Source organism: Argopecten irradians, chromosome 8 (assembly GCF_041381155.1).
Source record: "Argopecten irradians isolate NY chromosome 8, Ai_NY, whole genome shotgun sequence".
Classification (NCBI taxonomy): domain Eukaryota; kingdom Metazoa; phylum Mollusca; class Bivalvia; order Pectinida; family Pectinidae; genus Argopecten; species Argopecten irradians.
This window is the reverse complement of record NC_091141.1, coordinates 26,733,922-26,750,333: the sequence shown is the minus strand read 5'-3', so window position 1 is coordinate 26,750,333 and position 16,412 is coordinate 26,733,922. Positions and strand designations below refer to the sequence as shown.

The following is a 16,412-nucleotide window of genomic DNA, read 5'->3' as shown; positions in this document are numbered from 1 at the left end:
GAACGGTCTTCATAGCATTATGTACAGTGCTATTGTTTGGATATTTCTGTATTTTGAGTATTGGACCATCGAAAAGCTCTGATTTATATCTGCGCTAATAAATAATGATTTATAGTTTTTGGCAGTAGCGCTTGTTTGACTGTGCTAAATTAAGTATGTTTACAGTAATAGATATTTAAACTGGCATAGTTCATCTTTAAACTATTCACATTGAAATTTTTTGTAGCCATCTACCAATGATAACTATGGCTATAAAGGTCATCGAATATTGTGAATGATACGATCCTGTCCCTAGGGGCCCCAAACAGAGAAAAAGTCTTCTTGAAACCTAGTTAAAGCATACACAGTATCAAATACTGAAAAGTATGATTAGCCTGCTGCAATTAATACAGACTAACCATGTACTTCCTTCAATCAAATTTACTAATAATTTTGGTTTATTTTCCAAATTCTACTCCCTGGGATTCCCTCATACCTTTAATGAACAAGTGAAAATGCTTTCCAAAATTTTGTATAAGACTCGCTCAACTTCCAACTAGACACGGCATCTGGGAAATGGTATACATTAACATGGTTAGGGACTACATATAACCAAACTGAATGATGAATATCTTATGCGTGATGATTTCATCATAAGAGATTGGAATCTATCATTGGGCCTGTAATAAGTACCAGGTAGACCAGGTGTACCCGACTGTAATTGAAGCATAAGGGGAGAAAACTCTTACACTCACACACATACTGAAAAATGTTGACCACAAAAGCATGATTTCTTGAAAAAGCATTATTCTTAATTCATGACCCATTTGCAAAATATAACAAATAAGAAAAGAACTCAATAATATATATCATTTTGGCATTTTATTCACATGATTGTTCTCAATATACAGATTTTTTTATGTTCTATTTAACATCCTCATAAAGAATCTTGCATTCAAACATTTGCATATACTGGTATGTTTATTGTTTAAATTTTAATTATTATTGGAAATAATTCACATGGAATGATCGGTCCAATTATGTAATTTTAATTGATTTTAATAATACACATCTTGCCAATAAATATTGCAGATTAGAACATAAATAAGCTCCACAACACAGGGGTAATCTCTATATTAAAAATGCCTGTTGTATGATACTAAAAAAGAGGTTAAATTGCTACAGCAAAAATGGAATCAGAAACATTTCTATGTAAGATAGGCAGTAATCTAGTAGCTATAACTGTCATATAATCACAATTGTTACTAACAAAGACATTATTCTTTAGGTATAAACTTATCAATGACTTCTATGACAGTATTAACTTGGGAAATTGTAAACATGAAAAGTGTACTGTATGAGACCATTAATCACATTGAAAGAAGCAGAAATACTAATTCGTTTTCTCCTGTTTTTGATAGAGTAAAAATGATATTTGTCAGCGGTGTAGCATCTTTAACATAAAAACAAGAAAGAACATAATGTATCTATATTGGTTGTCAAACTTCGAAATAAAGAAGGATTTGGCTATGTATTTACATTGTACAACCGAGATCCTTCTTTATTTGTTTATACATCCAAAGCCATGGGTAACTTTATGGCAAATAATGCAGAAATACTTTTTTCAAAATACATTATATAGACTTAAATAAGACTGGCACAAAAATAGGAAGCTTATTAAAGACTTGTGTGCGCTGAGTATTGATTCTTCATCTAACCAATATTCAGTTAAATAAATTGATCAGAAGGCTATGAATATTGTCATAAAATATACAAAAACATCCAATCAATTTGATCATTAAAACTGAAGTTATTTCAAAATGCTACAGGATCAGTAATGGACCAATTCAAGTGAAGCCTTAATTCAGGTAGAAATATATAAGAGTGACTGGAAACTTTATTTTTGGAGGTTGTATATACATGAACCACTATTTGCGCTTAATATATAAGACCTCCCTTAACAGTTTATTCTGTATTTGCATATATATTACAGAGTTATCTGTCCTTGTGGGTATTGATTGTGACCTTATGTGTTTGTGAGCGTAATGTCATATTGGGAGAAAACGACCTGAAATGCACCCACAAAGTAATGATGTCACAATGGATGCCTTCCCGCAAAGGGAACTAATCCTGTACTATGCAAATTGAAAAATAACATGTTGAATTAATGTAAATGAATTGAAGAGTTTAAAGTACCATCACAATATCGTTTCTGGGTACATGGAAAATTAATGCACCGTACTTAAAAGTAGTTATATATAGTTTTCCAAGAAAAAAATGCCCGTAAACCAGAGGTCCCTCTGCCATATCAGAAAAGACAATGAAGGAGTTTCTAATCTCTACGTACCATGTACAGGTTTCTGATATTTAATTACCCATTGAGTGTTGTAAATATATCTTCAGCATTTAACAAATAACTTTTTGTTAGTATTGAGCTTATTCTATCTCCATTACTCCAAGAATAAAAGCAATAAAATGATTTGATTAATCTAATGATCTTTAAAAAAAAAGTGTGATTTTAAAAGAATGATAATCAGTCTGTTTAAAGATAAAAGTTTGAAAAACAGAACAAAAAAAGTCATCAGTGTATTTTTTAACTCAAGATTATGGTATAGCAGGGGTAAGTACAGTATTTGGAGGAAAAAACAAAGTTTTATAATTATAACTGCTATATATTTCTAAAGATGACATTGTACAATAAATTTTCAAACATTCATTAATACGACAACCTTAGAAAATATGGATCTAATATTTATCATGTATATGGCCAAAATGGCAAAATACCCATAAAATTATATCTTTCGTCAATAGTCTTTTAAACTTTTTTTTTTTTTTTTTTTTTTTAAATTCCATTTTAATCAATTGTATAAACATGAAAAGGGGAAAAAAGTTTAATATAGGAAACTTTTGACTTTTCAGAGGTGCAAATTACATCCTTAAGCAGTCTATTGATCACCTGACTTCAATAACAATTGAGTTTTGTTCTACAAGTCTTAACAAACAAGTTACACATCACATGGAAAATCGAACGATAAAATTTGGGAATGTTTACATAAACATAACAATGATATACATCATCAATCTTAGTTATTGCATAATCATTTAACATAAAACTCAAGAAAAGTTGAATTAAAGATAAGCAAAAAATTGAACAAAAGATAAGAAAAATAAAAATAAACACAAAAATATTAGTTGTTGTGTTCACATTGTTTGTTTGATACAGTGTGTGGCGTACTACTAGGGTAAAACTCAACAAAAATACATTGTATGTAAATAAATCACACAGTAAAAGAATTAAGAGGCCAAAAAATGCCAGCACCTTTCACCAGTTTAACCAAGTATATATTAAAATTGTAGGACAACTACTATTTTTGATTAATATTTAACGAACACAAAGTTTGCAATCACTATGGAAACAGATTTTATAAAAAAAAAAGTGCTTTGAAACTACTGGGATTGGAAGCACACGATCCCCTTGGGGAAATAGATGCCAATGTTGTAAATCATTAATTCATGTACAAGTAATGTTATCCACAAAACCTACCTATATTATTAGGCTTTTTTATTTTATTTTTCATAATAGGCTAAAAAAAACCTAATAAAATAGGCAGGTTTAGGGGACTACTAGTAATGACATTTTAAAGGAAGCTATCTGAAGGCCCAGTGAACCTCTTTTTCTAAATATAGTATCAATAGTATTAAATAAAGCTAGGTAGTAACTTAGTACGCATTTGTATGAATATTTCAATACTGTTCAATAGGTCATTTTCACGATTTAGACTGAAAAAAAGCAAGTTAAACTTAAGCAGTTCTAAAAATTTCTGGATATAATCGTATAGAGTGTATTATGATTCAACCAATTTATTACTGCTCAATATTTTTACAGATCAAATTTTCACAACTTCATCATCAGGTCCTGAGATCCTAAAAATACCATTAATATGAAAATAACCATCTTTACAGTATTTTTAACCATTTTTCTTAAAGGTACAATATTGTTTGGTTTGTGAACAACTGTCTCTTTTTATATTAAAAGTATTTAAGTACTAATACCCATATCACCCAGAGTCTAATAAAGCATTTTCCCATTTTCTTTGGTCTACAGTTCCATTATAAGTTGATGGCACGTTTACGGTCACGGGGCCGATAAATATGTTGCTGCATATCTTGCTTGTTGGTCACTATACCTAGAATTAAAAAACAACTGATCAAGCCCATGGCTCCCGCTGTCAGCATGTAGGATGTCACTGTGCCAGTCATATGGACGATGTAGCCCATTACTGCAGACAACACAACCTGGGACAGGAAATAGGCACTGTCCAGCGTTCCCATATCTGTTGCTATTCCACGCGTAGTCATCAGTTGGTTTCCCGATACGCCAGTCGAACTTCGAATGTCAGCAAAGAAAATCTGAAATCACAATAACATTATATAAATAATTATCAACTTTAATGATCTGCCATTGATTGCAAAACAAGTAATACATGTACATGATTTTATATACCTTATACAAATCCCTTTTGAGGACCCAGATGTAAGAGCGTGAGGACTCTTAGAGTTGGATGAAACTGGATTGTCTAAAGAAAACCCACTTGATTGGGCAGATGACCCTAGGGATCCAACTCTGGTAAAAGGCCAGTGGCTTAACTGATACACCACCTGACCACCCAAATGGCATTAAATTTATACTGGTATAACTCATACTCTCCAGTTTTACACACAGGGACCTGGCACAACTTTTTTTAAACTATCAATATCCATATGTATATATTATAGTATCAAGGGTATGAACTTGACAGTAGAGAAAAACGGACCTATATTTTTTAAACTGTGATTATTTTAATAAATGGGTTCTATACAACATTGACGAATATCTTACTTAAAAGAGAAATAATTATCTTTCCATTGAGTGCTTGATGAACAAAATTAAGTATTGACGAAGTTATGGCTTGATGAATCGGGAAATTAAGAAAAATATGCTAGGTAGACCTTGATACTATGTGTATACTATTGGTTAAAAATTTTCATGCCAGGTCCCTGTGGTTTTACATGTACGAGATCCTGAGAGACAAAACATTGATACATTTGTGGGTGATTAATTTCACGATATGCATGTTTCAGTTTAAGGATTTCGAAGTGTTATTATTTTTTGCGACAAATACACCTTAATTCTTGTAATATAGATTTATATACACCAAACATTGCGACAGAAACTTTCCTGCTATATTTAAGTCCTTTCTGTGATTGGCTTAAATTTTCACGGCTAGGATATGTTTACTGATATACATGTACTGTAATTGACCCAATACGCAGGGGAATAAAAGTTACCTGGAAATTGAGGAGACATTTACTGGAATTGAATTTAATAATGAAATTACAAGGGCGCTATCTCAATGGGCTTAAATTGCTGACTTGCGAACTGAAAATTTTCAGTTAATATTATTCCGAATTTGCATATTACACTTGCGGGTAGGCATTGATTGTGACGTCATATGCTTTTGAGCGTAACGTCATACTTTTCAGGGAAAATGACATGAATTGCACTCACAAAATAGTGAGGTAACAATCGACACCTACCTGCATGGAAGCTAACCCCGCAATATGCAACGACAGAATAGAAGCTTTTTGGCTAATATATTTAAAGTGAACAGTCGGGCAAGGATGGCTAAAGTCGGTAAAAATGGTGTGAATGTATCCAGTATAATTTCATATGAAATGGAAAAATAAAATCTCTCGTCAAAATCTGTCTGCGTACGAAGAAATCAATTCAAAGTATGGGAATTCTAAAACGTCCTCCCGGCTCACTATGTCCGTGGTTACATTTCCACGCAGCCTCGCTTTCAATGCTTTCAACTTTTCTTTACTTTAATTGTCAGAATTGGGAAACTAAGCAGAACTTGACCGTCGTATTAATATGCGAGAACTTTTGGAAGGCCAATGAACGCATTTAGACTGGTTTTCTTTGCCCGACTATTCACTTTATTAGCTCTACAGGATTGAATAAATTCTACCAGATTTTTGTAACACAAACTGCAATTGGTAGCCCTTCATTTGAGGATGTTACAGGTTAATATCAGGTCTGTAGGCCTCTTACATAAGGGAATGTTTAATAAAATTAGCAGCCTATTTAACACTTGTCACCTTGAATAAAGGTCAAGGTCAATCATTTGAACAAATAAGTAGCCCTTCATTCAACCATATTATGGGTCCATTATTGTGTCTTTATATGCCTCTTATTTATTGACAAGAAGTTGTATATAGGTTTAAGGCTTATTGACCCCTGTGACTTTCAATGAAGGTCAAGGTGATTCCTTTGAACAAACTTTAATGTCAAACATGTGATAGGCCCATTATCTGGTCCCTAAGCCCCTTACTTTTGGAGAAGACATTGTTTAAAAGGACGATGCCAGACCTACAGCATATCAGGTATAAGCTTATTTGCCCTTCTGCCAGGTAAGCTAATAAACTTTAGCAAAATTATTGAACAAAGTTAACCACAAATAATGTACGTCCTGTTTTTATAGAAGAGTCAAAATAAAGTAAAAGGGGTGCTTATTGATTGGATACGGTAGTGTGGTACAAATGTAGTTGGTACAGTATGGAAATAGAGTGTATGGTCACTCATATGGAAGATAGTGTATAGTTACTAACAGACATACCTCTTTGTTCGTATGGTACTTTGTGATAAGTATGAATGGAATAGTTGTTAGTGTTGCGTAGGCGAATCCCGTCAGTGATGCCATCAGGTTCACAAAAATGATATGTTTATACAGTACCATTCCTAACATGGATAACGAGAATATACACATCCCACTTAAGTAAGTCCGTCGGGTACCGTATTTCTCGACGAGGCTTTCGATGAAAAATGCATAGCTAGTCGAGGTGATACAGTGGAATAAAAGTCCCCAGCTTCCCATACGAACACCTTCATCGTAGCGGTTACGTAGATATGAATTTTCAGGGGCATTTGGATTGCCCTGATAAACAGCTTGGCCGACAAAGTCTGTGAAAAATAAATTAAAGCCCATTACGGCTGTCCAGCTGCAAAAGTTTGCCATTGCTAATTTTTGAAGCACTATCGGAACATCAAATAATCTGCGTAGAGATTCTGGCAGTCTGTCGTATATATTTAACCATAAAAATCTCATTAAATTATATAAATATGTAAAAATTCTCAAATGACGCACTAAAAATAATGGACTTATTATCACAGTAAAACCTCTTAAAGGACTCAATAACCAAGTCATTTTCTTTTTAGGAACCTTACGACTTCTTGATGTCCTGCCAATAGAATAAGACATTGGACTTTGTTGGCCATCGTCGGAGCCACTTGATTCATAGCCAGATTCCAAAGCACCACTGTTACCTACTGGTATAGACACATTTCCCTTTTCTTCTGGTGTGATGAGATTTTCTGTCTCTAATTCCTCGGCCACTGCTAATGGCTGCTCCTGGGCTACCAATAATGTCGCCGTCAGAAGAAACAAAAATATTATCACCAGTAACGTAAAGACGGATCGTTCCTGTGTCCCAAAATAACTGCCAATGAAGGTGTTGCTCCAATCAATGGCCGTGATGAGATACCCAAGAAACCCGCCTAAACTGACCATTTGTGAGTAAACCATGAACACTCTGTCTTTTTGGATGGTCCCCTTTGATGCATCGGAGAGCAAAGCCTCACAGGGAGTGAGACAAGCCTGACTGGTGAAGTCCAACAGGATCACACTCAGTGTAAGTATAATCAAGGCCACAGATTTGCTCAACTCTGTATACCCTAGAAAGGCAGTGCTCAGAAAGTTTCCATAGGGAATCATTAACAGTGAACATATTATCAAGATGGACAGGAAAAGGATGAAAGGCCGCCGTCGGCCATATTGGCTCCGACAGCGGTCGCTGGCACGTCCGATGATAGGCACGAAGCAAAATCCTAAGAGAGGCCCCATCCCCAATATAATACTCATATTCTCCTCTGTGTAACCAGCCTTCAGTAGCATTGGTGGAATGTAGGTGAAGCCTGAGCAGGCACACACCTCCACCCCACACACCACCGCATTCAACAGAACTATCTGTGACAAGGTCAAGGCCTTCTTGTTTGAATGAGAGGCTGGAGGCTCCTCGCTTCCTTCATCCATGGTCAGGCTACTCATGTTGCTATTTTGGATTTTCAAGCAAGGGGGATAACCTCCATCTTCTGGTTTTGAATTGATTCCAGCCTCAACATTGTGTACTGGTTGAGATCTGAAAATACATAACAAAAGGAAAATAAATAAATACTTTTCATTGAAAACAAAGTAAGAAAAATGTAATCCATAACACTTATTTATTTAATGATCATGAAGTATTGTTCTACTTTGAAGATAAGTTACCACATACACGTATTTGTGCTCAATTTTCTCTGTCTATAAGCATGTCAATGTAATCAAAATGATGATGAATACTAAGCAAATTTCATAGATACTGTTAATTTTAGGGACTGTTTAAATATATGAGCTTTGCATAATAAATTTACAAAATGTTTAAAGTAACTTACATTATGAATAATCATTACTATGAATTTTTTTATGGGTTTGAAAAACTTCTGAGAAAGAGATATAACTTAATTCATTATATCAAATTTGGTCCTTCAGTCAAACCTGTCTATAAAGACCACCCAGGGAGCAGGGGAAAAGGCGAACAATCTTCTTTTAATAGCCTGGTTGTCTTTACACATAGGATGAATTGTGTAAAAATTGGTCATTTGAGATCCTTGGAAAGTGGTATTATTAAGTTATTGAGTAGGTGATCTTAAAACTCTAGGTGGTCACACATGCAGGTTTTCTTAGAAAGCTCATGGCTTATAAAACCCATGAAAAATATGAAAATAAATAAGATTTTTTTTCACAGATTATGAAAACTTAACTCTGCAAATATGCAGGAACCCATTTTTAATTGAATCAGATTAAAATCACAAACAAGTCATTTACAGTGGGACAGTCATTAGTTGATAATCAAGTCATTGATCATAACACATACTGTCAAGGATTTTTACAGCTGTTACACTTCTACAAGCCCCAATATTAGAGATATATGAATACTTGTTTATGATTGTCATCAGTGTTTATGCAATATACGACTCATTTACTATCGATTTTCAAATCGATGTGACTCATTTACTATCTCTTGTCAAATCAAGAGACACTATCGGCTCCAATTACAGAATAGATAGACAAAGTAAGAAAATTAACAAACAGACAAATACATCTAAAATAGATTAATTAAAAATGAAATATTTAGCATAAGAGGCACAATATGTACAAGGGCAATTATAATACATGCATGCACAAATTATATTAAGATTGATGACAATGTCTTAACAGCCATACATATGTACATGAAATGTATCATATACATTGTTTAACATATGTTGATGGATAAAGTGTATGCTGAATAAAAGAAATTTTATAAATCATATTTTTTTTTTCATTTCCAATTTAAAATGATCAAGTTCAAACATCTGTCTGGAACAGTCATGACAGTTAGAAAAAGTTTGTATCAAGATGTATAAACACTATACAAGTTTACACTTCCATATCCATTGAATACATAATACCTTTTTAAAAATAATTTTGAGCTTACTGTATATAATTATTTCCCTAAAACACTTATTTCTACCGTTATAATGTATTAGTCATATCAGCTGAAAAGATATGGAACACTTCATTGTGTGTTATCCGAATCAAATATCTAGACAGCCATTTCTGAAGTCAAAGTTTTAATCCGAGATTTAATGCACAGTCTGCAGTCCATGAAGTATTCATACAAATATAGCATTAAATGCAGATAAACACCATAGAGTTATATACCTGTTCTTTGTATAATTCAGTGAAGATCCGTCCACAAATCGTGAGTACGTAGACATTTGTACATTAAGACAGCCCCGTCACTGAGACAGTGTCGTCCGACTCTCACCTCGTTCAGTTAATAAAACTGACAAAAATCATACACGCATTCCTAATGGCAATTAAATTAAACAGCTATGTAAATCTAAGTGTAACCCAGACAATTAACACACAATTACCTGGAATTAATTCAACAGGCTTCTGATAATCAAGCAATACTGTATTTATTCATAAGCAAATTATGAAACCAAGCTTGAGACAGTACAGGTGTAACAGACATAATAGACACAGTTTTGTAGTTTGTGCTAATAATATCTAAAGTCATAGAGGTTTTAGGTCTTTTGACCTGAGGAAGAATTAGAATTACATGTACCTATATATAGCCATCATATGCAGTTTGTCATATGTAAAAGGATTTCATTCAAAACTCTTCTCTTCCTGAACCTAAATGTAGATTTCTATACCAACTTTGACGAAACGTGACATCTTCAGGATCATAGAATCATTTGAGGATTATCGACGTGAAACTAACAACGTATGTAAAAGTTATTACCTCTCCTATAACACCTGTCAACATTACCTCTGACCCTGGTGACCCTATTTTCTCTTATTGATATCCGACTGGACAGAAATTATCACATGAGATTCCTAATGAAATGTCCATGCCATGCCGATAATCCAGTTAATTTGTTTCGATCCGATTGAGAAAACTAATAACTGTGGAGTAATACTGCAGTGTCTGATACCATTTTTACTGATTTTCCTCTAATAAAGCCACATAAAATGCACATAGTAATACATTTTTCGGTTTCGTGGTTAAAAAAAAAAATATTTATATGCAGAAACCCATCTTTTAAATGGATTACAAATAGATTTGGTAAAAACGTTATTTTTCGAGGATAAAAAATATGTTGTATAAGTCAGAGAAATACAATTCCTGGGCAAGGCCCCTAGCTACCCCCCATTAGCTGGACATATGGCTGGGGTCAAGGGGGTGACTATCAAAAATTGAATAGTAGGGAACTTTGCTGAATGAATTACATTTGAAATATCACTCTGAAAGAATAATCATTCATTATATAAATGACATTGGCCTGACAGATGGACATGGATCAAAAGTGATATCTTTATTGACAATTTGTGTAGAATTGCTATATTTACGGATTCTGTCCCAAAAGATGTTATTAGTCTCGCCCCCAGACATTTTTAAAAAAAATTTTGAACTTACACTACTTTTTATAGTATATATCACTCCATTAAAAATTTAAACATAATATGAGATTAGTTGCAAAGTCATTATCAAATGGGGAAGAGGTCAATAAAATCCTGTCGACTACAGTCTACAACGGTATGAAAGGAGTTTACATGAGATAGGTAACCTGTTTACAGGTATACAATATATTGCCTAAAATATACACACAACAGTCTATGATAACATAATTTTAACATATAACCCAGTATATTTAACAAAACAGTATTTATATACACAGGCCTGACACATTTGTCTAATATACAGGACTAACATAGCAAGAGATCACAAAGGGATCATGGCGCCCACCAAAGAATGATCTATGTATATGTCTGACAGTGGGAAATGGGATTTTTTCTCTGCTTTTCGAGTTTCAACTATCAAAATCAAATATAGCTGCCTGATTGATGGGCATCTTATATGTAGACAGATTGGTTTCAAAATATGCAAACCCATATATATAGAAGGCCCTAGGGGAACCTACATATGAAATTCAAGAAAGATCCCTTTAATACTTTCTCAGAAATAGTAGTAACAAGAATTGTTAACAAACAAATGAAAGGACAGATGGAAAGAGGGATGGATAGAGGACCATGGACAAAAGGCAATATGAATAGCCCACCATCTGATGATGGAGGACTTCAAATCTAAAAGGAATATACAGCCCAAAAATACAGGACTAACATTAATATGTGTGTCCAGGTTTTCCATTTCTATATCCCTTCAATACCCAACCAAGTGTGTCAAGGAATGACATATCTGTATCCCTTCAATACCCAACCAAGTGTGTCCAGGTATGACATATCTTAACCTTTCAATACCCAACCAAGTGTGTCCAGGTATGACATTTCTATATCCCTTCAATACCCAACCAAGTGTGTCCAGGTATGACATTTCTATATCCCTTCAATTCCCAACCAAGTGTGACTAGGTATGACATTTCTATACCCCATCAATATCCAACCAAATGTGTCCAGGTATGACATTTCTATATCTTCAATACTCAACCAAGTGTGTCCTGGTATGACATTTCTATATCCCTTCAATATCCAACCAAGTGTGTCCAGGTATTAAATTTCTATATCTCTTCAATACCCATCCAAGTGTGAGCAGACATGATATTTGATATTCCTTCAATAGGGCATTTCTATAGTGCAACCAGGTATTACATTTCTTTTGTAGCCGGATTGGACTTGGTCAATCATTAATGATCAGATAGCTCAGTTGTAGAGGATTTGGCTAGTGTTTGGAGGTCCCAGGTTCTAATTCCGGTCTGGCTGCTACATTTTCTTCTTTTCTGTTACCAAATTGGTGCCCAACTAAAATGCCCACAGTGGTAATATAAGGGTCTAATATTTCATTGAGGGTGAAGACTTTGGAAAAGAGATGGAAGAGTGTAGTGACATTGAACTGGGTCGATCATTGGTGACCAGGTAGCTCAGCTGTAGATAGAGCATTAGGCTAATGGTTGGAGGTCCTGGGTTTATATCCCGGTCTGACAGCTTCATTTTCTCCTCTTCTGTTACAAAATTGTCACCCAACTAAAATACCCATGGTGATGGTATAAGGGTCTAGTATAATAGGCGAAGACTTTGAAAAGGGAAGAATGAATGTAGGGAGATCGGACTGGGTAGATCCTCAGTGACCAGGACACTCTCAAGTGTCCATGTTTAACATCTTTGACTGTTCAAATACTCATTACTTTTGAAACATCACGTTTTGTCTAACAAAGTAACGTCAACAAGAATTTCACGGAAGTGTATGTGTCACCTGCACAAAAGTTTAAACATCACAAAAATAGTTATTTACAGTTGAAAATATTGATAATAACTAAGTGAAATTATCAAGTCCCGTAACTCTTGCAAATATTGACGGATTTTGACCAGTATCAAATCCATCTGAGATCTTATTAATAGAAAGCAATATACATAATTTGATTGAAATTGCATAATAATTACAAAAATTACTGAGCAGTAATCAAGAAATTGTCTTTTTTGATAATTTAAAGTTCTGTAACTTTTGCAAATATTGACGGATTTTGACCAATATCGCACGGAAACCAAGAAATTGTTTGTTTTAATGATTTCAAAGTCCCATAGCTCTTGTATAACGTGATCCGTTCACATAGTTGCTGTGTTGATGAAAGACGAAGAACTTCAATGTTGTGTCGACGTTTTATTTCATTCTGTGATGCATATTTACATTTCAACTTACAATATATCACAGAGTAATGCTGTGGTTGGCCCCAAAATGGGACCAGACACAGGGTGAGTCCGCTATCCGTCCCTCTAGTTTGTATATCTGAATATCACTCCCAGCCCTTATATATATTCTGGTTAGTTATTGCATACGTGTACAAATGACAGGTAACTCATGTTAGTACAACATGAAATTATATAATAATAAGGAACCCATCTATACAGCAGACTGTTACGTCCCTGACAAGTAGAATTTGCCCTGGAGACACAACAGGAGTATGTCTCAAATACTGTAATTAAGTCTTGAAGATTTTAATAAATAGTAATTTAAGATTTCTAAAATAATACTAATTATACCATACTTGTAAATATTAACGGATTTTGACCAGTATCAAAAAATGTGGAGATCTCATTGATATATAAAGCAATACATCAAGTTTGGTTCAAATCAATCAATAAATACTAATTTTATCGAGCGAAAACCATGGATTTATCTGTTTTGACGATTTCAAAGTCCCGTAATTCTTGCGAATATTGACGGATTTTAACCAATATTGTACTCATCCGAGATCTGATTGACATAAAGTAATATACCAATTTCTGTTGAAATCGGACAATAAATACTTAAGTGATTGCATGAAAACCATTTTCCGAATGCCGACGACACTGAAGGCGACAACGACAATGCTGGCAATGTGATACCTATGTGTCCCCCACTTGTGTTGCAGGGGACAAGAAAAAACGTCTGACCAGTCGACTGTCATGTTGTGTGAGTAGTACAGTACAGTTCAAACTACAGTCATGGGACATAAGTATTCGTTATTTTCAAAATGATGTTGCTTTGTTTACGCGACTTATCATAACATCAAAAGCTGTTTTAGAGCATTATAAGTAAAAAACTTACCTTAATATTTAGAAGGGTTTCCCTTCATACGTATCATTTCTTTTATACTAGCTGGAATCTACTCATACATATATATAGCCTTGGTATGACTACGTAATCTACAGGGATGTTTTGCCATAGTCAGAGAATTTCGCAAAGTAGCTGATTGCGAGTTTCAATGTTTCTTGATACAGATTTTAAGTCTTGATTCAGTTTTAGCCATATACTTTCGATCACATTTAAATGCATTGACTATTCTGGCATGATGTACAGGTGCATTGTCATCCATAAATATGTAGCTGTTATTTGGAAAATGCTGAGCAATTACCGGCCAAAAGTTATTATCCAGTATATATATAAATATATTTTTGAGCATTGAAGTTACCATTTACACCAACCAAAGTGCCCACACCATTGAAACATAAGCAACCCCATACCATCAAAGTCACCTGGCGTTGCGACGGAGGACACACAAGATGGGGACTGTTAAGTTCGAAGTCCTTTCTCCAAATGTATACACGATTGTGATACCAATGACAATTTGAGTTTTGTCAGAAAAAGATCATCTCTTTCCATTCATTGTCAATTGTCCAAGATTTTTGTTCTTTATGTAACCTAAGTGTTATATACCAATTATGTACTGTGTATGTGTGCGTCAAGTCTCTGTGTATGTGGCGTGTTGTTTACATGTGAACCTGTCAATGTACATGTCCTGTGGAATGTGAGGTATGTGCACAAAGTGGCCGGACCAGTCCAAGGTGACATGGACATCATTACCACCTGTAGCGGGATTGGACTGGGTCGATCATCGGTGACCAGGTAGCTCAGTCGGTAGAGCACGCGGCTAGTATTCTGAGGGTCCCGGGTTTGAATACCGGTCTGGCCGCTACATTTTCTCCTCTCCTGTTACAAAATTGGCGCCCAACTAAATAACCCATGGTGGTGGTGTTTGGAAGGGTCTCGTATGTCTTCGAGGGCGAAGACTTCGAGAAAGGAGGGAGGAGTGTAGCGGGATTGGACTGGGTCGATCATCGGTGACCAGGTAGCTCACTTGGTAGAGCACTCGGCTAGTATTCTGAGGGTCCCGGGTTCGAATCCCGGTCTGGCCGCTACATTTTCTCCTCTCGTGTTACACCACCTAACACGCTTCTGTTGGTTCACATCCGGCACCACCATTCCCTTTCGAACATTGATATCCTTCCTCATGCAATTTTCTCATAACAGTCTTCCTATAAAATCTCTTTTCCTTGCCCTCATAAAATACGTTGGTAATTTCATCTAAAGTCCTTTTTCTGTTACATTTAATAAGACGAACAACGGCGGACTTTGTCACCAAACAATTTCCTCCTCCCACTTCTCGGCCTGTTTTCAACAGTTTCCTGTACAAGAAATTTCTTCAAAATACTAGTAATTGTTGTCCTAGGGATGTTGAATAATTGCGCTAACTCTGATTTACATGGCATTTGAAATGACGCCTGGACAATCAATTATTTCTGCTCAGTACTCAGCTCTTTGCTTTTGCGGCCAATGTTTTCCAACAATCATGACGTCAACTCTCCGAGTAAAGTGACGTCATTGTGACGTTACGAACACGTTAAACGATGTCTCTAGTTTATTCCATAAAGAGCGCGGAGCCGAATCCGGCATTACACCGAACAAAAACTATAACAACGTCATTAAAATGACGAGTAGTTATGTCCCATGACTGTACCTGGCATTACCTGCCAAGTGTGGCAGTACAAGGCCTACAGTAATTTACTCTTTTAAAATCAAAAATTGTTGTATCAGTTAATTACGGAATTCCCAACTGGAAAATCTACGTTTATGCTATTAATTTTCAAACAGTCACGTTAGTCGTTACAGTTATGTGGTGATCATCAACATTTTGGCATTCATTAGGCTTAACGTTACAGTAAGATTAGACAGTTAGACTGACATAATTGATATTCATCTGAGAATGCGAGCAGTACAGTTTGATTTCAGGGCGAATCTAATTTTGTCATACTGTGTCGTGCTGAAGCAGTCTTAAAGTCTTACCTGCTGTCCTAAACAAACCAAAGTCGGACAGTTTTGTTCATCTTACCACGTAGGCCTAACCGGAAGTTGATTATAGCAACAATATGGAAGTAGGACTAATCACCGAAGAAGCACGAGCATAAAGGGACATTTGAATTTTAAACCAAACTGTTTCAACTTTGCTTTAGAACTTATCTTAAACTATTTGT

The 16,412-nt window shown here is 35.0% G+C and overlaps 1 protein-coding gene across 1 annotated transcript; it reads right to left on the bottom strand.

Annotated features, from left to right (window-relative positions):
* Positions 1–842: 842 nt before the first annotated feature.
* LOC138330002 (solute carrier family 45 member 3-like) lies at positions 843–16,339 on the bottom strand. The gene is made up of 3 exons (XM_069277334.1): positions 16,225–16,339; positions 6,639–8,217; positions 843–4,389 (listed from the first exon to the last, which is right to left on the bottom strand). The coding sequence occupies exons 2-3, from the start codon at positions 8,124–8,126 to the stop codon at positions 4,090–4,092; spliced, it is 1,788 nt and encodes a 595-aa protein (XP_069133435.1). The 5' UTR covers positions 8,127–8,217; positions 16,225–16,339; the 3' UTR covers positions 843–4,089.
* Between the last annotated feature and the right edge of the window lie 73 nt (positions 16,340–16,412).

Bases quoted from the DNA above. Each gene is read 5' to 3' on its own strand.
- LOC138330002 (XM_069277334.1), bottom strand. From the start codon at position 8,126: ATGAGTAGCCTGACCATGGATGAAGGAAGCGAGGAGCCTCCAGCCTCT. The intron at 4,390-6,638 runs GTATGTCTGTTA...TTGTGATTTCAG, and splicing joins AGTACCATACGAACAAAGAG to ATTTTCTTTGCTGACATTCG.